This window comes from Penicillium odoratum, assembly GCF_028828045.1.
Source record: "Penicillium odoratum strain IBT 22623 chromosome Unknown utg000008l_segment0_segment0, whole genome shotgun sequence".
Taxonomy (NCBI): Eukaryota; Fungi; Ascomycota; class Eurotiomycetes; order Eurotiales; family Aspergillaceae; genus Penicillium; species Penicillium odoratum.
Window position 1 is genome coordinate 3,281,269 of NW_026643150.1, and position 26,939 is coordinate 3,308,207.

The following is a 26,939-nucleotide window of genomic DNA, read 5'->3' on the forward strand; positions in this document are numbered from 1 at the left end:
CCTGCTGACTTTGACCACTGTCTCCTCCTCTTTTCAGCTGAAGTTATTCCAGGTGTCGGGTTCCTTACAGTGAATTTCTCGTGGAATAAGTATTGGATGGTCTTGTCATCCGATTTCTGTATATTAGTATTGTTTATAAGCATTGGACATACCCCGGGCGTACCGGAGCACAACAGCCTCGTCAATCCGACCTGGCAGATATGAAATCTTCCTGCTATTTTCAATTGATACGACCGAGTTCTCTTCAGCTCCTATCAATATTCATTGGGTTGAATTTATGTATGATTTTTTGTCTAGATCAACGTCAAAGAAATTGATGATCCCCGCTTAGTATTGTTGGATTGTTCTCCAAGCCCCACTTAAGCTCCCGCGATCCCCAATCCAAGCAAGACAGATCCCGAAAGTTTCCCACTCCAACCTCCCACCATGAAGGCCATTTACGGTGTCCCCGTGGTTGCGGCTCTTGTATACCGCGCCTGGTCTAAAAAATCGCTTACTCCACTTGGTCTTGTCGTCGCGGGGTTGTCAGCCACCGCTCACGCCTTGCACCCGTGGTCAACCCCGTTTGCACTACTCGCTGTCTTCTATTTTGGGGGAACAAAGGCGACCAAGGTATGCTAGGGAATACTCGAACAAGCTAGACTTGAACTCAGAGGCTAACTGGATCTACCTTCGCTAGGTTAAACATGATATCAAGGCGCGCCTGACACTCTCCTCGACCGGTACAGATGGCGGCGAAGGTGCCCGGAACCACATCCAGGTACTGGCCAACTCCGTCGTGGCTACCGTTCTGAGTATCGCACATGCATGCGTTCTGTCTAAGGCCCCTTCTACCGATTCGTGTTTCTCTTTTGGCAACAGTGCTGCGGATATCCTGATGGTCGGGATTGTCGCGTACGTGGTCCCTGTTGTTGACATGTCAGCCTTTATAAAACCCATCTCACACTGATGCTCATCCATAGGAACTACGCCGTCGTCGCTGCCGATACCTTCTCCTCTGAGCTGGGCATCCTCTCCAAATCCAAACCCCGTCTGATTACCTCGCTCAACCTGCGTGAAGTGCCGCCAGGCACAAACGGCGGCGTGACAGCGACCGGGCTCGGCGCTGGTCTACTGGGATCCTTCACTATCGCCCTCACATCTGCCATCTCCCTACCTTTCTGCGCCGAGCGATCGGGATTCCGGGATCGTGCGCTATGGGTCGTTGCGATCTCATGCTGGGGTCTGATGGGAAGTGTGCTGGATAGTGTCCTCGGTGGACTGCTGCAGGCTAGTGTGGTTGACAAGCGAAGTGGAAAGATTGTAGAAGGAAATGGCGGTAGAAAGGTTCTTGTTCATCCCGGATCGACGCAACCGAGTGGCATTTCAGCACAACATGCTCCGTCTGGTGAGTCAACTGGTAGCTCTCAGCTCAAGGAGTTGGAGACTGTGGCGAACACGACATCTCTGCGTGGTACACGTGCCACGGGTACGTCCGCGGGCGCGCAGCCCGGACATGAGGATAGTCATGAGAGCCGACGTATTGAGAGTGGACATGATTGGTTGGATAATAATGGGGTGAATCTTCTTATGGCTGTGCTGATGAGCGTGGGTGCAATGGGCATCGCGCAATGGACTTGGGGAGTTGATATACAAGATTTATTTGTTTAGGTATGAGTTTAACACAGGTGGCTCTTGAAGCTAACATCAGTTGGAGGTCTGATTGTATCTATGGAACATATTTCTATGGAATTGTCTTACTTTGCAGATACCACGCCAAGAACAGCGGACATGAAGTTGTTCTAGAAATCCGGAGTAATTCCCAATTGATAACACACGTGGGGACAACCCGCACTCTGATAGGGAGTTTGGTGGTCCCGGCGCCCCCAAAAGCCCCGAAAGTGCCAAGACTCAGTATAATACTACCGCCAAGGTTCCGCCAAGGTCGCCAATGTTGCTTTTCAACCTTCGCCTATAGGGAAATGCTCTCCCTATACCTTGGCTGCAATTTCATTGCTTGATTTCGTGCTCACTAAGAAGCGAGGTTCAACGCCCAGAAACAGCCACCATGGTCTGACTTTGCCTAGAGGTTTGCCAAGTCGAACTGGAAACGAGAGCTGCTGCTCCTGCTGCGAGTCACCAGCCCACGTGTGTCTGGTATCGATGGAAGTAGTAATTGAATGTGAAATTCTTGTCATGAGAGCCGGTTTATTTCGAGCATGAGCCTAGGTGGCAAGCGATGGGGCGTAGGATCGTATTTGATCTCGGTATTCGGTATATAAAGGTGGCCCTCGACGCACTCTGCTTCTTTCGTTCGTACCAATCAATTGATCTCAAGACGATCCGGCCTTGTTGCCTTCTCAAGCCAAGATGTATCTTCATCAATATGACTATATCTTTGCTATCGGTACTCTGTTTGCCATGCTGGATGCCTACAACAATGGTGCAAGTAAGTATACATCATCTACGCTCTCCACTTGACCATACTAACCTCTCCAAGACGATGTGGCCAACTCTTGGGCAACCAGTGTCTCGTCTAGATCTATCTCCTACCGCCAGGCAATGGTTCTCGGTACCATTTTCGAATTTCTAGGCGCCGTTACCGTTGGATCCCGGACAGCAGACACCATCAAGAACGGCATCATCCCCCTTACAGCCTTCCAGAATAATCCAGGTGTACAGATGATGGCCTTCACCTGTGCCTTGGCCGCAGCCTCCTCTTGGGTGATGTGGTGTACCCGGCACTCGGCTCACGTCTCCTCCACCTACTCGTTGATCTCCGCCGTGGCTGGTGTTGGTGTCGCAACAGCTGGCGCCTCCAAGGTCCAGTGGGGATGGAACGATGGAAAGGGCCTGGGTGCTATCTTTGCAGGCCTGGGAATGGCCCCAGTCATCTCAGGTTGCTTTGCAGCTATCATCTTCATGCTCATCAAGGTGGTTGTGCACATGCGTCGCAACCCTGTACCATGGGCTGTCTACAGCGCCCCCCTTTGGTTCCTTGTCGCTGCTACCATCTGCACACTCTCAATTGTCTACAAGGGTTCTCCAAACCTGGGCCTGAGCAAGAAGCCCGTCTGGTACATTGTCGCCGTGACTCTGGGTTGCGGTGGTGGTGTCTGCATTCTGTCGGCCTTGTTCTTCGTCCCCTATGTGCACGCTAAGGTGATCAAGAAGGATCACTCAGTCAAGTGGTACATGGTCTTCATGGGTCCTTTGCTTCTCAACCGCCCTGCCCCCACTGACGGTGAGGAGGCCAAAGTCCCCAACTACGCTGTCGTGCAAGACGAATACGATGACGAGGCCTCAACCCATGATGCGGGCTCCATTGACAAGGATGCTCACACTTCCACCTCCCCAGCGGACAGAGAGAAGAACATGACTGAGATCGAAGCGAATCAGCCTAGCTACAAGGAGGTCATGGCTCAGTCTGAAGCCCGCCACCGTGCGAAACTCCTCCAGAGCCGCGGTCCTCTCGGCTGGGCTATGCGCTTCCTCCGTGACAACCCCATGGGACCTGGTGAGATCTACGAGGTCCGCAACGCGTGGATACTTCTTAAGCGTATCCCGCCTACCATCGTCTGCGGTCTTTTGTACGGTGCTCACTACGATATCCACTCCGCCCAGAGTGGTATCGCTGGTACCCCTGAAGGCGAGCGGATGAAGCGTGTCTACGCTGCTGCTGAGAAGTACCCCAACGAAGTCGAGCACACCTACTCCTTCATCCAGGTCTTGACTGCTTGTACTGCCTCCTTTGCGCACGGTGCCAATGATATTGGTAACTCCGTTGGTCCCTGGGCTGCCATCTACGCGGCCTGGTCAACCGGTGACCCGGCCGCTGCCAAAGCTGCCGTTCCAGTCTGGCAGCTTGCTGTTCTGGCACTGTGTATCTCCGCCGGTCTTGTCACTTATGGTTACAACATCATGAAGGGTAAGTGGCTCCTCTTGCTTTACATAAACCGAATGATATAATACTAATTCTTTGTCTAGTCATGGGTAACAAGATTACCTACCACTCTCCCAGTCGTGGGTCTTCCATGGAGATGGGTGCTGCTATCACTGTCCTGGTGTTCTCGCAGTACTCCCTCCCTGTCTCAACTTCGATGTGCATCACGGGTGCTACGGTCGGCGTTGGCTTGTGCAACGGTTCTCTCAAGGCTGTCAACTTCCAACGGGTTGGTCTTCTGTTGCTTGCTTGGATTTTGACAATTCCTATTGCCGGCACCCTGGGCGGTTGTCTCATGGGCCTGTTCCTCAACGCGCCACACTTCTAGAGTGTCTTGGCTCTTTCCCATCAATATTGGTCGAAGTTGTAATCATAATTCTATAGACCCACGACTTCGTCGTTTTACTCTGAATGTTAAATTTAAGATACGCCAATCTACGGCATTCATTAATATCTTGACCGTGCTTTACCATATTTCTTACATAACAGACATCTGGAGGCTTTCAGCCTCCCATTTCGCGTGGGGGAGACTTAGGAAGTAATTTTCATACTATATCTCCCACTCACTATTGTACCCGGTATCCTACCCTTCTTTCCCACTGAATCAGCTAAATAATCACAACGCTCTACAGATTCATGTGGAGCAAGAGGAAAATGAAATGAAAGAGAAGAATAGAAACCTTAGAAATAAAACTTGTAAACTTGAGAAAAAAGGTTGAGTACACTGATTATTTCTTAATCATCCAAGTCGAATACACAAAGTTTTTCCTCTTCGGTTAACCATTTGGGAATAAATCAAAACTTCCACTGATCCAACCACAACTTCATCCATTCCTCGGAAACTGGTTTGACCTCTGCAAGTCTCGGACTTCTCTTCAATGTCTCTTTTGTTTCGAGAACAGGCCATTCCTCGCCCTTCTCACCCGCCTTGGCGAGCGAATCAAAGAAATCAAATAATTTCAGCGCCGGGTTCTGCGCCAAGCTCAGCACTGCCGTGGCGGTGCTTCTGGAATTTCGTAAAGCATCCACCCACTCAGCCCATGACACAATCTTGACGGATTGACCTAGGTGCTTTGCCACAATTGGGACCAGGCTCGCCCACTCGACGGCATTGGGATTGACAGCATGGTACACGGGAAACGTGTTTGTTGCGCTCTTACTGGCCGCACCAACGCTATCAATACCGACAAAGCCATGTGTACTATTTGAGGTTGCACCAGACAGTTGGACGAGAATATCGGCAAGCAGGTCCACCGGGATCCAATCCACCTTACTCAGAGATCCCAGTGTTGAGGGCAGGACGCCGAGGTATTTGGAACTCGCAATCATCTATCCAATTACAGCAGAAGGTTAGCAAGAACATTATATTCGTGCTGTGAAAACTTTAATACCGTTGGCACCCATTCATGCTTCCCCCACATGCCCTTCTCGGGTCCGCGTAAGACAGGTCCGGCAATCTGTCCCACCCGACAGATGGAGGCATTCACGCCAGATAATGCCACAGCATCTTCGAGGATGAGCTCGGAAACGTGCTTTGCAGAACCGTAACCGTCCAGCCTGGTGCTTAGGATATGATTTGATTTCTCTGGAATAGCATCATCCGACCTTAAGTGGCTGACAGTAGCAATGCTCGATACGAAGAACAAGGATGCTTTATGGTTGCTGCTAAGCGAGAAATCAATCAGGTGTCGGACTCCTCGGATATGGGGTTCAAAGGAAGCGATGTCCCAATTGTAATTCACAGGCCACTGGTTGTCTACCAAAGAGGAACTCCGTCAGTTATCCATCTATTTACCACTTCATTTATATAGAATGAGACAAATTTGCTCACGGATGATGTGCGTTGTCTGCTCAAGCAGAGTGTTGTAAGTTTCCTCTGCAAGCCCAAAGTTTGGTTTCGACATATCGACTTGCATGAACTCGACTCTCTGTGGTGGCCAATCTGTGGTCAGGCCTCGGGATTCACTGGCCGCGGTCTGTTTTGCGTTGCCGTCTTCTGTTCGGTTGAGACAATAAATCTTTTTCACTCTCTGATGTTGATGCAAGAGAGATTCAAGCAAGTAAGACCCTAGAGACCCAGTACTCCCGGTGAGAATGACCGTGTGGCCCTCCCCCAAGCCGGCAGTATATTTAGCACGTAATTTGGCCATGCTCTTTCTTTGTAAATCAACTGATGTCTCTACACTGTCACCTGGTTTGTTGTGAGCCAGATTGTATAGCGCTTTTGTGAGTGCATTGATGCTTGGATGAGTATACACAAATTTGGAGGTGACGGCTCGTTTCGTCTCTTCACTGACATTATGCTTCCCAAGCGCCGAGCGAAGGGAGTTGGAGATACTAAAAGCCACAAGGGAATCGACACCGGCAGTGAGAAGATCGACATCTGGACTTATCTCCTTGGCTGCAGGTAAGGCACTTAGGAGAATTTGACGGACACTCTGAGAAATAGTGGCAATGGAAGTGACCTCGATTTCGGCAGCAAGGTTGCCGTCTTCTTCCATGCTCTTGTAGAATTGTTCAATTTCTCTTTCATAAGACAAGACCGTATCGCGGCGCTTAACGGTGTTTTTATCGGTTCGGACAAACGGCTTGCCTGGCTTCGTAAACCAGATGTACTCTCGAAATAGGCGTGCTTGCTTGGACCCGACAGTGTTTGCAGCATGGACTTTCTCCATGATACTATCTAGGATTGCTTCATGCTCTGCCGTGGACGACGGCTCGGGAACTGCCAATTCAACAAGAAGCGAGGTCATTGTATAGCCTGTTCCAACCTATTCATCCCATTAGGAATAAGACTCGATTCAATTATAACATAAAGCAAGGAGCAAAATAGCTGGCTCCTACAATGCTCCAGCATAAGCAATCTATACTTACTATGAGGCAAGCGCTGACTAATGGATGGCTGTTGATGATTGCTTCCATAGCCACGGGGCGAACCTTCTCGCCATTCGACAAGACAAGCATATCGTCTGTTCTCCCTCTATATATCCACAAATCCGACTTTGTGGGATGTGGTGCATATAGATCCTTGAAAGTTAATTCCTTAGTATCGGGAAATGTATGGAAAATTCCCTGGTGAAGGGCCACGCGTTCCTCGTTACGAACCGCCCAGTGCTCATGGACACCCTCGTCGATCTTTCTGAAGTCGAATCCAGCATAAGCGTGGAAGGAAAAGTATATCCAGTCCTCCCGCTCCACGAGCAGACTTCCTTGGAAAAGTCCTTCGGAAGTACCGGTAAGGTTGAATATTCTAACATCTTTGGTCGCTTTGTTGGCGCTGGCGTAGGTGACTGGGCCTTTCTGCTGGTTAGCAGCTCAACACGGTATGCTTTGGGGGCCAATTCCTCTTACCGCCAGATGCAATTATGATTTTGGAGCTTGCGAATTTGGCAGAGATACCAGGTGTCTCGCCAATCTCATCCACGATGGAAGGGATGATGCTCCAGACTTTGATATTTGTGTGATCGATAAGGGACTCAACAAGGTTGACCGTTGAGAGCACACCAACGGGGCCAATCACATTGCTTGTACGATAAAAAGCCCTGATCAAGACATTCATGATCAACCCCGCGGCCTAGTAGTAGCTGAAGTCAGTTTTGATTCCTTCATAAAAATTGAGGAACGGAGGATACTCACATGATAAAGGGGGAATGCGGAGTAGAACCGATCGCCTTCATCGAAGATGACAGTCCAAGGGGGGCGCCCATCGCTCTTTGGCAAAAGGCGTGTGGCATCCAATGTGCCGAGAAGGGAGTTTTTCCAAACGATGGGCTTCGGAAGGCCGGTCGACCCGGAGGTATGCAACACGCAAAATGGATCGTCAGCAGCCTCCTGGAAAGTCTTATTGTATGGATGATCTGGGACCGGTTCCACGCTCAGGAGCTCATCAGTGTCGGGAATCTCGATCACCTTCATTGAGCGGTGGGATAAGAGCTGGGGCAGCATCTCAGGCTGCTCTTTTGGAGACACCCATATGTCACATTTTGACGCGTTCAAAACAGCCACAGTAGCCTCAATACTGTTACGCGGAGACGGCAAAAGTACCTGTATGCAAAAATTAACATGATAGGTTCTGGAAGGGGTTGGTGACTTATTATAGCTTACTTTATATCCCGCCTTGATGCAACCAAAAATGAGTAATATGTATCGAAAATCGTTACCTAGCTCAGGGTTAGAAAAGATTGGCACATTTTTGAGAATGACTTACGAGGCCCAAAGTACCCAACTGTTGGGAATAGCGAGCCTTTCCCCAGTTCAGACTCGAGCCACCAGGCAGTCCTGTTCACTGCGTTTGCAAAGTCACGAGCGTTGATGTCTCGGAGTCCCTTTGAAATATCGTGCGAAAGTGCAACCGAGTATACAACATTTTCAGGTTCATCGCAGGCCATTTCATCAACAATGTTGATAACAAGGCGTCTGCCATAGTCCTTGAAGGTGGCCATTTCAAGGTTTGAATGAGAAAAGCTGGAGCTTGCTTATGTTGCAATGTTTGGCGAAAGAGCAACAGTCTCGTCTTTGGATGGTGATGTCTTTTTACAGACCTTTAGAAAATTGAAGATGACGTTAATAACTAATGTTAATGTTTTTGAAAGTCAGGGATGCCATAAATTGACCGATTGACGGCTTGTATGGAAGGAGCATTAGATACGGAGAGTTACCTCTTTTGGACTGCAAATGCGGCACGGAGTATTACCGGCCCGAATATATGGCCCTGAATAGCCCGAAATGCTCACATGGGGTTCACTTCAAATTCAGACATAGACATGTGCTAGACTTCTAGAATGCAAGCACTTGAGTACTGGATTGTAAAGATCCACGACAAGCTTGCAGTATGAGCTACTGCCTTGCATTACCCAACGAAGCATTTGAATTTAGTTTTTTAAAAATAATTCTTCCATGACTATTCTATAGTAAGCCAATTAGTCCTTCTTCAGAACACTCTAGCATACAACATTTTTTGCAGCGGTGGCGGTGCTGGGAAACAAATAACTTCCCTCTACCCCTCAATTAAGTGGAAGGTTCAGTAGAAGTCTGAGTAGAAGACTGGGTAGGAGTAGATTTCAAGCTTGATAAAACTTTGTATTCAAATGGAAACTGAAACTTGGGAGAAAGTGCCGAGTCTATTTGATATCTGCACTGGGCCATGTACAGCTGGTTATATTTTCAAACTTGGATCCATTGCGGCAGTAGATTGCATTTCGCTGTCCCCGGAATTTTCGGGTACTCCACATATAACTCTTGCCAGGCGTCGTACGCCCTCGACCAGATTTTTCTCATCCTCCCAGGAAAAGCACAGCCTTAAATACGATGAAAGGTCAACTGTTGCATCACCGACTACCTCAAAGGCTTCACCTGGCAGAATACTCAAAGCCTCCTGCTCCGCACATGCCTTCGCAACTATCCTGCCATCAACATGTCCTGGGAGCTTCAGCCAGAGGAAATAGCCCCCCATCCTGCTGTCGGTATCTTCGACGATCTGCACGCCCAATGGTCCCAGTGTCTCATGTACAGCAGTTGCCATGAGCTGCCTCCGGTGCGCGTAAGCTGGGAGCAGTGTGCTAGACACATGAGAATTGAGCCGCCCTGTGGCCAGGAACTGCGCGACAGCCGCAGCGCCCAACTGGCTTGGGCAGCCACCAGCAATGCTGGCACCCGCGCCGGACAGGGCACGGGCGAGGGACCGCGAGGTGGAGATCCAGCCCGTACGAACACCAGGGCCGATCAGTTTACTGAAGGAACCGTTGCTAAGAGTGTGACCGAAAGCGTATGGGTCGGTGGATAGGGCGGGGAGGGTGCGTTCAATGTCTACGAGGCGAGGTAGCAGCGACGGTGTATCGGCAGTACCCTCAGCAGAGTAGGATAGGTAGTCGTAAATGTCGTCGGAGATAATGAGGGCATCAAAGCGGCGGGCCAGGGCGACAAGATCTCGGCGGTGGGACAGCGGGACGGTCCGACCCGATGGGTTAGAGAACGTGGGCACAAGGTAAATGAGGTGCGTGTATATCTTGCGGGCGGGATCTGTGGGCTTTGTGGCGGGCTGTGGATGCTCTTGATTATCTTCCAGCTCGAGTTTCAGCATAGCGCGCCCCAGATAATCAAGGTCGATGCCAGTTTGGGTCTCCGGTACGGCGCGCAGCTTGTCTGTGAAGCCGGCATCCTCGAGGACGCGACAGACAAGGTGAAAGCAGGGTACAACGAGCCAGACACGCTTCGTGCGTAGCGGGTCTGCTAGTACTTGAAGTACCGTAACCAGGCCCTGGCTAGAACCGCCGGTAATGCAGATCTCATCGGCAGCATTGGGAGTGCGATAGAAAGTCGACAGTGACGTGGCGACTTGGTGGCGTAGCGCAATTGGGCCCGCCGGGTCGCCATACTCGAGTGCATCAGTAGCTGCTGCTGAGTCGGTGAGAACTTCCTGGATCGACACTGAGAGGTCCGCTACTGGCAGCAGCGACGGTGCCGGTTTGCCCCAGACGAAATTAATGGGCTGCATGATCAGCAGAAATTTGTCTGGCTTATCACATCCTGTATTTAGATCTCACACCTAAATACTCTCCAATAGATAAGTGTCATTAGGATTCTCAAAATTATTTAGGATGAAAAGTCCATGAAGGGTTCGGGTGAAATCCGGCTGATTTACTACTTTCCGTCTTTTATCCGTTTATGCTGACTGGGCTTATTAGGCTTACTGTGCTGACTGCCAAGATTGTTCACCTTCTTTTCTTTGTCTCTATTTTCAATTCTCAATTTCTATTCTCCTACAGGTTTCTAAACCCTCCAGCCATGGAATTGAAGTCTGAGAACACAGTTAATCCTTCAAGTCTCCATGAGGAAGCACCCACTCTTGATGATGACATTGATGGTGTCGAATATCCTAGCGCTTTTTGGGCGGCTTCCATCTCTGTTGGTGTTGCTCTAGGCCTCTTTTTGGTATTAATTGTCTCTCTTACTGTAAAAAAAAAGCTAACAAAGTCATAGGTTGGCTTGGATATGGCAAGTGGTGATGGCTCATTGCCCTCTTGATTAATCGTGTTTGCGTTTCTAATTACTACTTTGGTCGAGATAGACTATTATTGCGACTGCAATCCCTCGCATCACTGATGAATTCAAAGGCATCAACCTCGTCGGTTGGTATGCTTCGGCCTTCTTTATTGCGCTGGCTTGCTTCCAGCCCTTCTGGTAATTACCCAGCTCTCAATTTCCACGCCTCAACTCGCGTGCATATATTTTAGATAACAATGGTTCTAACTAATGGTTTCCAGGGGCAAGGTATATCCCTTCTTCTCGATCAAGTACACCTTCTTGGCTGCAGTTTTCATATTTGACTTGGGCTCACTGCTTGCAGGTAAGTGACCATCTGCTACATCCATATGGATTACGTTTCAGAAGTGACCAATTCTCATCATGTAGGCGTAGCACCGAACAGCACCGTTTTAATTGTTGGGCGAGCCATCATGGGCGCGGGAGGAGCAGGCATCGCGTCGGGCGGATACGCTATCCTGGGAGTTGTTGTGCGCCCGCAGCTTCGCCCTATCTTCACTGGCCTCATTACCACTGTTTACAGCGTTGCTAATGTTCTCGGTCCCATCCTAGGTGGTGTCTTCACGCAGACGACAACCTGGCGCTGGTGTTTTTATGTCAATTTGCCAATTGGTGGCACCGCTGCCATCATTATTTTCTTGTTGTTTCAACCTCCCAAATCGACTCGGCGGGCCCAGGTTCCATTAAAGGAGAAACTGTCACATATGGATCCAATCGGCATCTTGCTCGCCCTCGGCTCACTTATCTTCTTCACACGTGCCCTCGAGGTAGCCGGTATCTACAAGGCCTGGAACTCGGCTGAGGTCATTGGCTTGCTAGCTGCCTGTGTTGTCACCACAATAGCCTTTGTAGTCTCACAGTATCTGCAGGGTGACCGTGCACTGATTGTATCACGGATTCTCAAGCAGCGTGTCGTCGCTGTGGGCATGGCATACGGCTTCTTCCACGAGGGAGCCTTTTATCTCCTGCTTTATTATGTCCCAATCTACTTCCAGGTTGTCGTGGGTGTCTCGCCTTCTGAGGCAGGTGTCCATAATCTCCCATTGCTCATTAGCTGCGGCATAGGCTCTGGACTCGCCGGCTTTCTGGTCTCGGTCTATGGCCATTATGTCCCACTCATGCTGTGGGCAAGTGCTGGCGGCTGTATCGGTTCCGGACTTATCTACACTCTAAGTGCTACCTCCTCCACTGCCGCCTGGGTATGCTACCAGATCCTTGCAGGGCTCGCCTACGGATCTGGTCTGCCTCTGGCAATCATCGCGGGCCAGGCCAAGGCTCAGCCTGAAGATCTTGCCTCAACTACAGCTATGCTGTTATGTACGTCATCCCCCGCACACACTATTCATGGCAATATAATTAATAAATTACCTCCAGTTTCCTTCTGTGTTGGCTCATCAACTTCCCTGGGTGCTGGCCAATCTATCCTGAGTAACATCCTCTTGTCGAAACTTCCGTCCACAGCGCCTGGTGTCGACCCGCTCAGCGTCATCGCCACAGGTGCTACGGAGATCCGCCATGTTTTCCCCGCCGATGCTATTCCAGGCATCGTTCAGGCCTATCTCTACTGTTTGCGCGCTGTTTTTCTAACCGTCACAGCCTACGCTGGAGTCGCGGTGTTCTTCGCGGTCAGTAATAAGTGGGAGAGACTAAGATTGAAGTAGCAAAAGAAGGGGCGTTTCTGTAAGCTACCAAGCTGTATAAAATCGCGACATCTGGGAACTGCTGGGGCAATCTTCTTGCAGACTAAAGGCTCGGGAAAGAACACTCTTTCAAGCTGGTTCCGATTGCTATAAACCTCTAAAAAAAACGGGGAATAGAAGACATGCGAGCATATTAGAATAAATGATTATTTTTTCTTCATCTGCCACTCGATATTCTTCAATCTTCATCTCCCTCTTCTCTATTCTACAGTCAGGTATCAACTCGTAGATTGAAGCCTAATTCCCCGCAATGATTTAGACTGGCCGCTTGGAATGAGAATGACTTAGGGAATGAGACGAATTACACTTGCAAAACAGAGCACATGATAAAAAGTCCAATATTTCGATTCAGTCAGATTGCCAAGGAAATTTAACATAGACATAAGTAACAATAGGAGCGGCAAGATATTCCATACAAAACTTCATACAAAGTGAATCAATAAAATAAAGTCGAAGAATGTGATAGCTAGGACAGGTTCACAGTTATACTCATGGATACAAGACCTAATAATCATCTTCATCCTCATCTATGTCCACGGCCCCCATCTCCCTTTCCCGAAAATAACTCGGCCTCCCGTCTTTGTCACGGATGAGCTCGAACTTGGGATTGTCCTCAAAGTCGCCCTTGGGTCCAGAAGTGACGCTTCCATCCGCCAGAAATGCTACGCTACAGTGCCATGGGGTGGTATACGAAGTTTTGGTCGGCAATAAGCTGATGGAGACCTTGTGTTCGCCCGTAGACTGGTGAATGCTGAGGCGGAGGTAGTCCGGGAAATTCTGCTTGACTGCCGCCCCAAACGCCTATAGGGTAGGTCACAGATCGTGTCAGCCATGAGCATATTTGAGATTTGTCCATCCGAATAAAATTGAAATGGCAAACTCACGTATCCGCGGTAGATCATCTGCTTCGCCACGTACTTGACATCCTTGCGATACTTGTGGCCGCTCCTGTTCTGGCCTATGGTGAAAATGTACCGGAGATCATTCTCCAGAAACCGTGTATAGCCACAATATGTCAATCTTGTGTCATCTTTCTCAGCTATTTCCTTGGTCACGTCAAGGCCTGGCTTGCTGAACTGATTTAGCAGCGCCCGTCGGAAGTTCGAAGCATTGGCTACGTATGTGATTTCCTCGAGCTTGTCTGGCAGACCCGGGATGTTGACGAGGTCTTTCAGACGACTGAAGCGAATGTGAGTACAGCCACTTTCAACGGAAAGAGCGCGTAGAGCTTCACCATATGCCCAGACATCGCGGTCTGGGATAGTGAGCAGATCTGGAAATATCGTGAACATGGTCAGTAGGCACCAACACACGCCCGCAGGGGACAGGATAGGATAAACTAAAAATCGTGTGAATCACCATTGTAAACTAGCCCATCCGAGATAATAAGCAGCTCTGCTCCAGGCTTATAGGCATCACCGATAGCTTCGCATATACCGTTCAAGCGTTTCAGGGCTAACTCTTCGGCTTTATCAGGTAGCGTGCCGAGCACTTTGTAGACTTTGTTGGCGGACTTCCAAGGGAAAGCGGGGAGACACATCTTCACTGCTTGTCCCTTTCTGACAAAGTTGCAGATCACAGAGATGAATGTAGTAGCACCAAGGTCCCAGCGATCATGCGCGTCGACTGACTTGGTGAGGAGGTATGGCTTGAGGATAGCAAGGATTTTCTCCGAAGTCCGGGTGTGATTATCATCTTCCTGGTTATCATCTAGAAAGCCTTCGACTAAAGCCGGAGCCGAATTTGGTTCTTTAACAGATTCTGCTTCAGGCTGAATCTCTTGAATCGAAGTGACCATGGTCTTTTGCTTCAAGAAGACTAGCCCCTCGGGGTTAATCTCAGTCCAGGTGGGCGGCATGTTGAAATGAAGATATGATACTGATTTATGGCCAAGTCAAGAGAAGATAGAGCGTTGTTGAAATAAGTCCGCAGCGGGAGGAACTTATAGGTAGGGAAAGAGTTGAAATATTTGAAGCCGACTTGCGCAGCAGTACCGTATTCATGAACTTTGATGTTATACTATCAAACTGAAAGAAATAGCCTTGGCCAACGTCATAATAGAATGGGAACAATCCTTCCGAGTAGATCGTTCACGGCGACTTGGCTAGAGGAACAAGTATGGGCCGAGGCCTCCTTGGAATGCTGAGAAGTTTTGAAATCGGCCCGCGGAGGATTTCTTCTGACTTCCGTTTTCGGTCAAAAATAACCACAATGAACCGAAAGTTTTGGATACGATATCAATTGATTCGGTTAAGTAGAATGACGTGAGCCGTGACATGGGAATAATATCCCTCGAGCGGCATCCAGTCACCCGTGTTTTGTCCTAAAAAGGGAATATGTGATAATGGATCCATTTCAGGGTTTGGATCATTTGATTTGTCAACTCAGGGCTGAGAACGAAAGTTTACCCACTTCCGCAAGGCTGCTTCCACGCTGCCTAGAGAATCTTTCCTCGATATTCCCAGCTTTCCTCACAAGCTCCTGCGAAACATTGTGATTCTGTGTCAAATGCTCAATCCGCGCTGTCACAATTCCCGCCTGGGTGATATTAAAGTCCAGCCGCTTTTGTAGAAGCACATCCTTGATCGAACGAACTCTGAGACCTTGACCATTGAACAAGATATCGCAGATTTGGAAAATTTTAAACGTGACGGTCTCTATCAAACATATCGAAGCAGAATCAGGGGGAGAATAGACCTGCGCCGGCGAGGTTTTGGACGATGTTCCCTCGTCACACATCTCGAATATAAGCTTGCAGCTGGCGTCGATGTCTTCAAGTATCTGCCGTAATTGGCCATCTGATATTAGGATTTTCTTGGACGTTGACGATACATTCTCGTCCAAAATCATAGAACCATCCTCTTCCGTCGTCATGATATGATGCTGAAGTCTCGCGCAATGTTCCAACAAGCTAGCAAATCTGGCTTCTTTAGATGCATCGTTTTGAGAGCCACTAGAGTGAGATGGCTCCTGCGGCGTTCTTGACCACACGGAGGCCGGCATGCCCAGAGGGCACGGTGAATTAGCGTCAGGTAACTCTTCTGACTGTGCGTTTCTAAAGGGAAGACGGTTTTGGTTGGCAAAGCCGGGAAAACCGGGCTGCTGTTTGTCGAGGACAGCACCATCCAAGCCACTTAGAAGCTTTAGCGACTGTCCCGAGTCTTGCAAGTCATAATTGTGCTGCTCCGTATGAATTGCAAAGTCCTGATCTGAGTCCCAGACGAATAAATCTTCGTTGCTGCTTTCGGGGTCGACTCTTCCAAAAGGAGATTTTGTTGCTGGTGCGCCTGGTCCGGCATTTTCAATCGTAGACCAAACGGGACTGTTCATAATATTGCCCGAGGGAATTATATTATGCGAATCGATCGTGTCGTGCGAAGGAGAGTCACGTATACGTGGTCTTCCGCTCTTGTGGCGGGGAAGGAAGTAGCATGAAAGACCTCTTGACTTGCAGTTGTGACATGATCCGCCGCTTCTTGACATAATACAACGGATCTTGCGCTTGTGGCAAGCATCACATGCATTGCGCACATGCGGCTGTGCGACAAACATAACTTTGCTATTGTCTTTATCTCGCTATGACGCCATTAATAATTGGACTTGGTCAAATTCTTCCCTCAGCGCCCGAGACTACTTACCAAGTGCTTAATTTGAAGAACCAGAATATAGGATCTATATCTCGATTCTTCTAGCAGTCGATACTGCCAGGACGTACTACGTGAAAGTAGAATAGATAAAAGCGAGGAATAGGTACTTGGTATTCATAGAAGGATGCAAGAGGGAAGAAGGATCCTCATACATATGTTCCCTGATCCCTGGGGGCGATGTGATTAGGGTAACTAGTTGACATGTACTAAGCCTATCTTGGACGAGAATAAAATCAGCAGCCACTGCAGGGTGGAGATGCAGGGTCCATCAGGCGCGCTTTCCACGCTTATTGAGTACAGAATCGCACTGATTTTGGACCACCACTTCCTGTCTAAAGGAATCGCCCTAAGAACTTATCCTGTAGAAAGTGGCGGCGCGCAGGGGTTTACGCTAACAATCTATATATAGGCATATGTAAAACCGTTAGCGGGTTGGCTGCTTAGTCTTGAGTCTTCGGTCAGGATAGCCAACCCAAGCTCATCCAGATACCCGCTGCGTAGGTCTGTTAATCTATACAACCATTGAATTTTGAAAATATCTAAGCTGAATGGAAAGAAATTCCATAAAATGAAAGTAATGTTCAATTTTTGTGTAATCGTCGTCTAACCATTCTACCCACAACATTGAAGTGTGTAATTAGGTGATTTATGCAGGATCTGAAACATAGTTATAATCTATGCTTGGCGGGTAGTCCCGTGGCATTTTCCACGTGGACTGTCACTGGACGGGGGCCATTATTTACTAGTTCTTTCTCTAGTTTTCTCTCCGTGTTCTCTCACTCGCGCCATGTGGATCTCACGGACTCTCACCCCAATTAATGCGGCTGAATATCAGTCGGCGCATAAGCCTGAGCTAATGGAACGCGAAAATCTCTCCGTCAAACGCCACTTCCTTGGAAAAAAAACACGAAAACCTGGTGCTCGAAGGGCCAATTCTCAACTGCAAGATAGTGGTCCGGGCAGTTTTCAAAAAACAACCGAACTAAATTATTTCACCGAAATTAAGATCCTACCCCGCTAAGACTTCTGACTAACGGACGAGGCATCTAGTGTTTTGGCAAACAATATTTGAGGCCACATGGCCGACATGATTCTTGAACAATTTCTTTCAAGCATTCACACATACTATTTTCCCCTCATCTACTTCTCATAAAGTTACCTTACCCCTCACTACCTTACCCCTCACTACATCATGTCCGCAACAGGCTTAGAGTTCATGGAAGTAAGCGCCAAGGGCATGCAAGCTTACAGAGCACCATCGCTTCTTCAGCCACACAAGGCTCGTCGGGCGCTCCAAGATGCGTATGAGGGGAGGATTGGCCCCTTGGTTGGCTTCTACTTAGCCTTCCCTACCGTCCCCTCTGCCAGAATTGCAGCCCAGTTGGGTGCTGACTTTGTCTGGGTGGATTGGGAACACTCCTCTTGCGGTGTTGAAACCATGACCAATGTGAGCAGGAATATCCTCTATTTCACATATTCAGTACGTGGCTTACGTTATTCTAGGTTGTCCATGCGATTCAGGAAGGCAGTGAAGGAAGAAGCATGGCATTTGTGAGGTTAGAGTCCTTCGGCTGCGGGTTCGGCTGCAGAAACAATAAAAATTCACATATTGACATTTTTGAAAGAGTGCCAGGTCATGACCATGCGAACATTGCTTTTGCCTTAGATGCAGGGGCTTCAATCATCGTCCCGCAGGTCGATACCGTCGAGCAAGCCGAGCACGTGGCATCAGCCGCCAAATTTGGTGTAGCACGAAAAGGGGCCCGTTCGGCTCCTCCCGCCCGCTGGTTACCCGGCTTGAGCGCCATGACCATCGATGCATCGCGGTCCATCTGGGAAAACGTCAACGACCAAGCCGCAGTCATCATCCAAATCGAGTCTGAGCTTGGAGTCAAAAATCTCGATGCCATTCTCACCTCGGTAGGGGACCAGATCGATGCCGTCTGGATTGGCACACTCGACTTACGAGTCAGCATGGGTTTGGATGGAATGTGGGGTGAGGAGCCAGAATTTCAGAATGCAATTCGATTGTATGAAGAGACTTTGAGAAAGCATAACAAGCCTAACTCAGGCCAGTCCTTCAATGAGAACTGGACCTTGGGGGCCAACAAGTCTTTCACAGTTGTCGCTGGGGATTGGCTAGCCTTCTTATCCCAGAGGGACACTATCCAAAGCGCGAGACAAAACCTGCCAGCTTCGGATAAGCGACAGAAGAGCGCACCTTTAAAGCAGAATGGGAATGGCTTAGACGTTGACGTCAATACTTCTCAAAGTTGAACTTTTCCTCGCAGATCTAGTTCAATCAACGGTCATTTATACATCTTGTTTGTGGCTTTACTAGTTTAACATAAGCTCACTGGACATCTGCATATCCCATATTTAAACATTATGCCAAACAACGTCATCTTGACTGCTGCAAGTTCATTTACCAAAAATTGATAGGGTTACTATTTCGAGTTCACACTTATTAAGTGAGATCGGGTTCACATTTGCTAACCCTAATTGAGCAACTTCCGACCCACTCTTCAAATATGAAGCCGAGATGAATTACTATATCGGGCTTAGCGGCTACTGACTGCAGCCAATGATATGTATATTAGCATTGAAGCCAAGCTAACATAAGCTGGCCGGATGGTGTAGTTGGTTATCACGTATCGTTAACACCGATAAGGTCCTGGGATCGAGCCCCAGTCTGGTCATCTCTTTTTGTTTTTTTCCCGTGACGCATCTTTTAACCAATCCATATCTTAGTCTCTTCGAACATTCCAGCTGCCAGTATACTTTCCAAATTAAAGTGTTCTTACGTTTTTTGCCACCCACTATTTCTGCATGTTTTTTAGGGGTTTTGATAAACTGATCTCTATTCGCCTCCGTACTCATCCCTCTATACTTCAATCGATTCATGGGCCCAACCTCTTCTGTTAAGTTGTTTATATATCCCCTGTGCATTTTTAGTATCTATGCTATTGAGATTTTTACCTATATGATAAACTTTCTATGATTAGTTGGTAGCTTATTTTTCTTGTTATACTTAGGCTCTAGGCTAGAAGTTGTCAAGGAAGCCCTAATGTCTTTCAATTCCTTCCGCCCCGGTAATAATTCAAATTTAGACTAAAATTCAATGAGGATACTTATCTAATTTATATTTACCCCTCTCTATTACAATATAAAATAGATCATTAGTTACAAGGCTATCTTGGAAATAAAATAAGTAAGATATAAGGATCAAATTGTATTAGAATTTCTGGTTAGAACTTAGGATTAACATCGCGAATAGACCGGGTGGAAAGGCCATGATTTTGCGACTGTCACGAAATACCACACACATTGTGGGCAAGCTAAAAATATAGATGGGCAGCTTTAGGGGGGTCCACCGTAGCAAACTTTGAACAAGAGACAAGTAGAAGACTATGGGGAAGCCTCGGACGATTGCACAAGATGCTTCAGCAAGTCAGCCCCGGGTAATTGCTCCTGAAGTAGCGCGACTGTCTCATTCCAGACCTTAGTCTGTGCTTGCTTGCCCTGCGCAGACAAGACAAAAGGAGATGGTCTGATATATAGAAGTTGGTTATCATACTTGGCCACTCGTGACTTGCACAGAGAAAGGAAATTAGGCAGCTCACTTCTTGATGGCTTGCTGGCTCAAATGAGCCCCCTGAGCCTGCGGATGCTGAACAGCTGCATCCATCAGATTATGTCCTCCCTGGGCCGCGGTCCAGGCAAACACTTTGTTGAAGCCGTTGATTCCCGGCGTGGTATCTGAGCGATGCAGTGTGCTCGCACATAGACCAGGATTCACCCCGTTCACGATCAAGTTTGGCCCGACCTTCGAGCTCAGCTCCCGCAACCACATAATGTTCAGGAGCTTGCTTGTGTTGTAACAGTCCATCCCTTTCCCAAAGGAGGATGGTTCGTCCAGGCGGGCGAGAATATTGGGTGCATCCTTCGCTTCGAATTTAGTCCAGAAATGAACCTCTGACGTGACGATAGTCAGTCATGTTGGCTGATCAGGGTTCACTTTAGAGGTACACTGTAGAGGGCCGAGGAGAAGTAGAGATAGAAGGGCAGTTCCGATATGGTTGACCTGTTATATTTTGATCATTGGTCTGTTTTCTCCCATGGCCGATTTTGAGGGGAATGAAAGGGACGCAACAGACCTGGACATTCATTTCATGTCCCGTCGGCTTCGACTTGATAAACTCCAAGAGCTTCACCCCAGCGCAGATGATGACAATATCCAGGCGGTCCAGCTCTTGCGCGGCTCGCTCTCCGAATGCCTGTATACTTGGGAAAGACTCCTGATCGAGCTCCCAGACCAGCACATCGCATTTCGGTGATCGACTGAGAATCTCCTCTTTAGCTGCCTCTCCTTTCCATAGGCTACGGACACCAAGAATGACCCTTGACAGATTGTGAGCTGCCATCTCCTTGGCTGCTTCGAGTCCGAGACCGGCGTTTCCGCCCGTAATGAGAGCTATTTTGCCAGCAAGGGAGGTATCGGACTTTAGCGGTTGTGGGGTGAATGTGAGTTGCCGATACATGAATCCTGCCATGCCTCCCATTTTGGCGATGATTTGAACTGAAGAGTGGTGAAGCAAGAGTGAAGAGTGAACAGCAAAGAGCTGATGAGCTGAAGAGGTGGAGAGGTACAAAGTTGGGGCGGACGAAGGTACTGGAAAAGTAGAGCAAAGAAAAACAAACCATCTCATTGCAGGGATTTAATCCTAAAGCCGAGATTTCTTGGTCGCGCCCGGACTGGTCGTCCGCCTAAACATTGATCCCCTCCCTATTCTCAGTATTGTGTTTCGATTGAAAACAGAGATTTCTCCGGATGAGATCTATCTCCACACTGGCGATCCATCGGTGGCACACCGAATAATATCGTTCGCTCATGAGTTTTCTTTGACTAATAGAGTAAATCCTTTCAAGAGTTGTGGAACATTTCTATCGATCGAGGATGAGGTGCGTTGGCCACATAGACCGGGTTTCGGAAACCCTAATCCCTTTTCAACTCGCCCTCCTTCTGTTCAGCCTCTTCGTCTCTTTTTCGCTAAGTTTTCTTCTCCTATGATCGAATGCGTGCTTCAGGCCACTCAGCATATAGAATGTATTCGGTTTTCAGCCATTATAAGGATAGAATTTGGTCCTCGATTGACTTGACCATAATCGTCTTATAAACGTCCCGGTCCTGAAATTCTAGAGTAGCTAGGGCTAAATATTAGTTGCGTAGGCCACTTCAAACACCGTCGAAACAGGCGATGTGTTTGCGAACATAAACGGCTCAAGTGATAGCCTGAAAATGTGGGAGCTTTAGTGAATAACTAACCAAAGCATTGGAAGAGGAAGCTGTCTCTTATGTGTATTTGAAACGTCTTCATCAGCGTTGGTTGAGAAACGACTCATTCAGTATTCAAAGCAGAGAAAATTAGTCAAAAAAAAAAACATGCATAGAGATGCGTCATATTTAAAAAGGCGGCTGAGGCTCCTGAGAAAATTTTGGATTCTCCTGATGCAGCCTATTGATGAATATGTACTGGTAACTGCGCTCAAGAGTTCTCTCGGAAGCATGACCATCAAATCTACAAGTAACAGTGACATGCTGGCTTTGCTAACGGAAAGGTCTCTTGAGCCCTGTCGCATTGCTAATATTGCGTAGGCGGCCATTGTCACAAGCGTTGCAATGATCTTAGGCGTATTGACTGGAGGCTGATGTCAGTACATTAATGAACTCCCTTATTCAATATTGCCGACTCCGAACAAGACGCACCCATCACCACGCGAGCTACCTGTAAGTAGCGGAACTTTGTAGGAATTTCAAGCTCTTGCATGCGCAATTCGTGAAATATCGAGTTCATTACATCAGTAAACCCGAGGAATTTGATTTTGCGGATAGGTCCGAGGATGGAAGTTGTGAAGTTGACACGCTTTTCGGTAGCACAACGAAATTCCGTCTCCTCTGGAACATGGTCACATATCGGGCACCGTTAGTTACAAAAATGCCCTTCTTACATACGAGGGTTTTTATTCTCATTGGCGATCTTTTCTTGAGTTGGGTGCAGGGCGCTTTTTGGTTGTATCTCGCGCGTGTGTTGTGTGGGATCAGTGCTGTCGAGATCAGGTCACCGGTCGCAATAATTCTTTATGATTTGGTGAGCTCGAAGATACGGGAAAGTATCTCGGGATAGGAAATTATCTCGGGGTAGAAAATTATCTCGGGGTATGAGATATATCGCAATTGATGTAGATGCGCTGGCTGGGCCGTTTTGCTCCTAGTCTTGTACAGAAGGGGAAGAATGACTGAATTTGGGTGTTTTGGAACGTTTAACCCTTGAATTTGTGTGCATGTTGGTACTTTCTTGCTTCTACCTTGGAAGTTGATGGCTGGCAGCTGGCAAGAGAAGGTGAATAAGATTTCTTAACGACTGTTCAAACAAATATGTCTCCCCATTACGTTGCTCTCTGGTGCACTACACAATACTTATGACACTATACTTCCAGGAAGTCCGCGGTTTTGCCTTCTGGAGTATCACCCTGATTTACTATACGATTGGTGCAAAGTCTTACATGCACTAGTGCCACGTCTGGACTTTTGATGAGTGGATTTTCTCGGGGCCCAGACAATTTTCCTGCACTTGAAATCGAAACATGTCACTTTCCTACTGGTAGATTCTTTGGGCTAGAACACTGACTGATTCAGGTGAAACTGCACTAGCATGCTATCCAGAAATATGCCACGAATTATACGATACTTATCCCAAAAAATGCAGAAAAGACGCACAGCTGTGGGCAACTGGCATGTTTTTTTTTTGGGTAATTTGAAGGTTTCTTGTACATGACGCCAATTACTCTGCATTATCTGCAACACTACGCACATAAAAACCCCGCAGCTGTCATATCTGGACTCCATCAGACCTTATCAGTCGACAACGAAATACTATCTCACTTGTCTCTGCCAAGCTGCACATCGGTTATACTAGCTTCATCTTGGTATTTGAATATACCAATTGCTCAAACCCCGCACCTTCGAATGTATGCCCAGCGCTGATCTTGTTTGCAACCGGTGCAAGCATCAATTATTTATGAATGTAGCTTAAGAGGTCAACTTTCCAGAGAAAAGTATCTCGATAATTTATGAGACAGCCGTATCATAACAGGTTCTTGATTGTGCTAGGCCTGGGTGAATCATGGTCTTTGGGACCTCTACAAAGTTGGGAAATCAAAAAGCTGAATTCTATTAGCGAAGCCGCTAAAAATGTGGCGTATGGAATGCGTGATATGCTTGTGCATAATGAAATTGCTCGGGAGAACTCTACCAATAATGATTATTTGCTGGCCCCGGATATGCCGCTAGAAAAACAATCACATCATCAGACACGACAGGGTGGGGTCGGGTTATGTGGAGATCGGCGGCCCGAGCCTTCGATGTTCTAATCCAACAAATCATTCTGGCGGGATATTACAGGATATTCGAGGACAGATAACAGTGTAGGGATTACCTTGGGAATTTCTGAGGCCTACATAACACAGCCCTGCGGCAGTTATTTCAAGGCATCATAGCAAAGAAAAAGTCCCTTGTCAAGTATTGAGGTTCAGCTTTGCAAAGCAATTATCCCTAATGAGTTCGATCAGTGGCGCTCTTCACCTTGATAGGGCAATTAGCCCGACTGTCATTGGTGCTATCGCTGCTACGTGTATCGCAGGCTTTCTAGTGTCCAGACTATACTTGCACCCACTGAGCAAGTTTGGGGGCCCTAGACTTGCGGCTCTGACTCGGTGGTATGAGTTCTACCACGATGTGATCCGTGGTGGAACCTATGTCAAAGTCTTCCCAGAGCTTCATCGGAAACACGGTATGGCGTTATGTTTCTTTTGTGAACAGATCCTTCATCTAACAGATCTGAAGGACCTATTGTGCGTATTTCACCTAACCATGTTCATGTCAACGATCCGGAGTTTTATAAAGAGTAGGAATTGTGTCGCAAATATCAAGTATCGCTTGAGCTAATCAGCGGCAGGGTTTTCAAGTCCCCGACAGAGTACTATAAAGCCCCATATTTCTATCAGAATGTTGGAATCTCTGAATCGCTGGTAGCAATCTTGAACCCCCACAAACACCGAGTGCGGAGGGCGATGATCAGCCCTCTCTTCTCGAAGAATGCTATGGACAAGATTATGCCCTTGGTGCAAGATATTGTGGAACATGCTGCCGACATTCTGCGAAAGCGGTACAGGGAAGGGAAAAGCACGGATATCCAGAAACTATACCGATGCATTACGGTACGTTAACAATCCGCCCTACTTAAATCCGGAAGAGTTTAATTTTTCTTAAACCAGGTGGATACGATTTCCACGGCTTGCTTCGGCTATACCCAGGATCTTACATCACAGGATGAGAATGACATCTATCCACCTTTATTGGCCAGTATAGATTCCTTTACCAACAACATATGGCTTATGAATCATTTGACGTTCCTCGGCACGATAGCTCTTAGCTTGCCTGAAAGACTCTCTGAAAAGATAGTCCCAGGTTACCAAAGTTTCCGAAATGTCAGTCTCGCCATTCTTGTGCGGGTATCTCTGATCTAATCAGTTCACTTAGCAATGCGAAAAATGGATTAAGACAGTTAAGGCGCGTCGCGACAACGGAATACTTCAAACAGAAGATGGCAGAGACACTGTCTTTGACTTGCTTCTTGAATCAAATGACAGAAAGGGGTACCAGGTAGCCGACATGTCTGAACTGATCGATGAAGCATTTCTACTTCTTATCGCTGGTAGTGACACCACTGCTTACTCCCTTTCGTGTGCAACATATTACATTCTGAATCATAGGGATGTTCTGTTGAAACTTAAGGCTGAGCTTGCTACTGTTCCTCGCCATGTTGATGGTCGTTTAGACTGCCGGAATATCCAATCACTCCCATACTTGGTAGGATTGTTGTGTTATCTCTTAAGTTACCCTGTTAACGAGATCACAGACCTGTGTGGTAAAGGAAAGCCTTCGCCTAGCTACTCCCGTTCCAGGAATTTCGCCCAGAGTCGTTCCTCCACAGGGAGCCACTGTTCAAGGACAATTTATCCCGGGAGGAGTATGTGTCATTCAGAGCCTAATCAACTATCCAACCGCTTGCTGATGAAGTGTAGTCCATCGTGTCTATCAGTGGTCGCACCATCCATGACAATCCAGATCTATTCCCCGAACCTGAGAAATTCAAGCCTGAGAGATGGCTGGGTGACCAAGGTAAAGAGCTGGAACGTTGGAATGTTACATTTTCCAAGGGTCCACGCATGTGTATTGGGATCAAGTGAGCGACTCCCTCTCTCTCAACTCCAGTCGCTTTATTTATGACGTGACCTAACTGCTTTGTAATAGTCTTGCTTACATGGAGATCTACATGATTTTGGCGACTTTCTTCGCAGACTTCGATCTTTCACTTCATGAGACTGATGCGAAGAGTATGGAGTGGTTGGATCACGCAGTCGCGACTAACAATTCGAACGTCAAAGTCCGCGCCTCACCATTGCGGGTGTAGACTCTAGCCTTGTGAAATCGTATGCTGCGCTATATGTGCTTTTTCTCTGGCTGAATTGGAATGCCTTTTTATTCGGATGATTATTTGCTCCAAATTGACAAGATAGAAGCTACTTACATTACATCCACCAAGTTCGTCGTAGAAAATCATTCTAATCCACATGTCCATGAAGCGCCTGCGTATTCTCCCGAAGCAAATGAACTATTCTATGCCGACACAAGTGTCACAGGATGGCTTTAGGCACTTAATGTGGACACTCATGAGGTAAAATTCCCGATATTACTACTTGAAGCATCATACGGCCGATTCATCAAGGCCCGCAAAGTTGAGACATCACCACCTTTGGCGAACGTCAATGAAGCGAGATACCACAAGGATCGCATTTACCTGGCCACTAACGGCGGACAAGTTCAGGCCATATACTTTTTTAATCCCCTTAATGGTACGGCGACCCTAGTAGTCAATAACTTTCGAGTCCGCAACCTCAACAGTCCAAATGGCCTGATCTTTGACTTGAATTCTAACATCCGGTTCACAGACCCGGGCTGGGCTCAGGGCTTTCCCAAGGTCCAGGCGCCTGAACTCCCCAACGGGATCTATCTATTCAACACCAAAACGAAAGCGCTAGTGGAGGTCTCAAATTCAATCGTCGCGACACCAAACGGACTGGCATTATCGCCCGAAGGACTGTATGTTGCCGACTCAAATTCCACTGCAGGCAGGTCTTTGGAATTTAATCCTGCTAGCTTATGGAATGTCAGGGCATTTGACGTAACGGGCTCACTCCTCAGCGATGCGCGACTCATTCACCAGACAGAGAGTGGATGGCCGGATGGAATACAGGTCACTCGGGATGGGTATATCCTGGTTGCAGTACTGGGTGGAGTGGATGTCATTGACCCCAGCTCTGGACTTTTGACTTTTGCTGGGCAAGATCAATACTCTGGACGTTATTAATTTCAATCTTGTGCGAGGGCCTCAGGGGGGAAATCAGGAGATGTGGCTGTTGACTGGTCGAAATTACATCTATAAGCTCTTGATGGACTTGAATGAGCGGTGATCGAGCTTCAATTGCTATACACGCATTGGTTGCCTT

The 26,939-nt window shown here is 47.8% G+C and overlaps 11 protein-coding genes across 11 annotated transcripts; 6 read left to right on the forward strand and 5 right to left on the reverse strand.

Annotated features, from left to right (window-relative positions):
• Positions 1-426: 426 nt before the first annotated feature.
• N7520_011456 (DUF92 domain-containing protein) lies at positions 427-1,650 on the forward strand (the record flags this gene model as incomplete). The annotated part of the gene is made up of 3 exons (XM_057145389.1): positions 427-612; positions 680-894; positions 963-1,650. 3 exons carry the CDS (start codon positions 427-429, stop codon positions 1,648-1,650), a joined length of 1,089 nt encoding a protein of 362 aa, XP_056991143.1.
• Positions 1,651-2,349: 699 nt separating this feature from the next.
• Positions 2,350-4,250, forward strand: N7520_011457 (inorganic phosphate transporter; the record flags this gene model as incomplete). Its single annotated transcript, XM_057145390.1, has 3 exons — positions 2,350-2,428; positions 2,480-3,907; positions 3,967-4,250. The coding sequence occupies 3 exons, from the start codon at positions 2,350-2,352 to the stop codon at positions 4,248-4,250; spliced, it is 1,791 nt and encodes a 596-aa protein (XP_056991144.1).
• Positions 4,251-4,717: 467 nt separating this feature from the next.
• N7520_011458 (Male sterility NAD-binding) lies at positions 4,718-8,364 on the reverse strand (the record flags this gene model as incomplete). Its single annotated transcript, XM_057145391.1, has 8 exons — positions 4,718-5,251; positions 5,314-5,678; positions 5,754-6,693; positions 6,797-7,218; positions 7,274-7,496; positions 7,559-7,966; positions 8,027-8,082; positions 8,130-8,364. 8 exons carry the CDS (start codon positions 8,362-8,364, stop codon positions 4,718-4,720), a joined length of 3,183 nt encoding a protein of 1,060 aa, XP_056991145.1.
• Positions 8,365-9,077: 713 nt separating this feature from the next.
• N7520_011459 (aminotransferase-like domain-containing protein) lies at positions 9,078-10,415 on the reverse strand (the record flags this gene model as incomplete). The annotated part of the gene is made up of 1 exon (XM_057145392.1): positions 9,078-10,415. One exon carries the CDS (start codon positions 10,413-10,415, stop codon positions 9,078-9,080), a length of 1,338 nt encoding a protein of 445 aa, XP_056991146.1.
• A 290-nt stretch (positions 10,416-10,705) lies between these two features.
• Positions 10,706-12,624, forward strand: N7520_011460 (MDR family MFS transporter; the record flags this gene model as incomplete). The annotated part of the gene is made up of 6 exons (XM_057145393.1): positions 10,706-10,852; positions 10,901-10,915; positions 10,989-11,101; positions 11,185-11,267; positions 11,333-12,280; positions 12,338-12,624. The coding sequence occupies 6 exons, from the start codon at positions 10,706-10,708 to the stop codon at positions 12,622-12,624; spliced, it is 1,593 nt and encodes a 530-aa protein (XP_056991147.1).
• Positions 12,625-13,167: 543 nt separating this feature from the next.
• Positions 13,168-14,521, reverse strand: N7520_011461 (isocyanide synthase family protein; the record flags this gene model as incomplete). Its single annotated transcript, XM_057145394.1, has 3 exons — positions 13,168-13,464; positions 13,548-13,936; positions 14,023-14,521. The coding sequence occupies 3 exons, from the start codon at positions 14,519-14,521 to the stop codon at positions 13,168-13,170; spliced, it is 1,185 nt and encodes a 394-aa protein (XP_056991148.1).
• Positions 14,522-15,042: 521 nt separating this feature from the next.
• Positions 15,043-15,993, reverse strand: N7520_011462 (uncharacterized protein; the record flags this gene model as incomplete). The annotated part of the gene is made up of 1 exon (XM_057145395.1): positions 15,043-15,993. The coding sequence occupies one exon, from the start codon at positions 15,991-15,993 to the stop codon at positions 15,043-15,045; it is 951 nt and encodes a 316-aa protein (XP_056991149.1).
• A 1,509-nt stretch (positions 15,994-17,502) lies between these two features.
• N7520_011463 (uncharacterized protein) lies at positions 17,503-18,587 on the forward strand (the record flags this gene model as incomplete). Its single annotated transcript, XM_057145396.1, has 2 exons — positions 17,503-17,757; positions 17,814-18,587. 2 exons carry the CDS (start codon positions 17,503-17,505, stop codon positions 18,585-18,587), a joined length of 1,029 nt encoding a protein of 342 aa, XP_056991150.1.
• Positions 18,588-19,718: 1,131 nt separating this feature from the next.
• Positions 19,719-20,872, reverse strand: N7520_011464 (dehydrogenase; the record flags this gene model as incomplete). The annotated part of the gene is made up of 3 exons (XM_057145397.1): positions 19,719-19,860; positions 19,934-20,283; positions 20,468-20,872. 3 exons carry the CDS (start codon positions 20,870-20,872, stop codon positions 19,719-19,721), a joined length of 897 nt encoding a protein of 298 aa, XP_056991151.1.
• A 3,053-nt stretch (positions 20,873-23,925) lies between these two features.
• N7520_011465 (cytochrome P450) lies at positions 23,926-25,843 on the forward strand (the record flags this gene model as incomplete). Its single annotated transcript, XM_057145398.1, has 7 exons — positions 23,926-24,274; positions 24,301-24,587; positions 24,645-24,881; positions 24,910-25,239; positions 25,289-25,399; positions 25,455-25,615; positions 25,684-25,843. 7 exons carry the CDS (start codon positions 23,926-23,928, stop codon positions 25,841-25,843), a joined length of 1,635 nt encoding a protein of 544 aa, XP_056991152.1.
• A 160-nt stretch (positions 25,844-26,003) lies between these two features.
• On the forward strand, positions 26,004-26,800 carry N7520_011466 (SMP-30/gluconolactonase/LRE family protein; the record flags this gene model as incomplete). Its single annotated transcript, XM_057145399.1, has 2 exons — positions 26,004-26,063; positions 26,084-26,800. 2 exons carry the CDS (start codon positions 26,004-26,006, stop codon positions 26,798-26,800), a joined length of 777 nt encoding a protein of 258 aa, XP_056991153.1.
• Between the last annotated feature and the right edge of the window lie 139 nt (positions 26,801-26,939).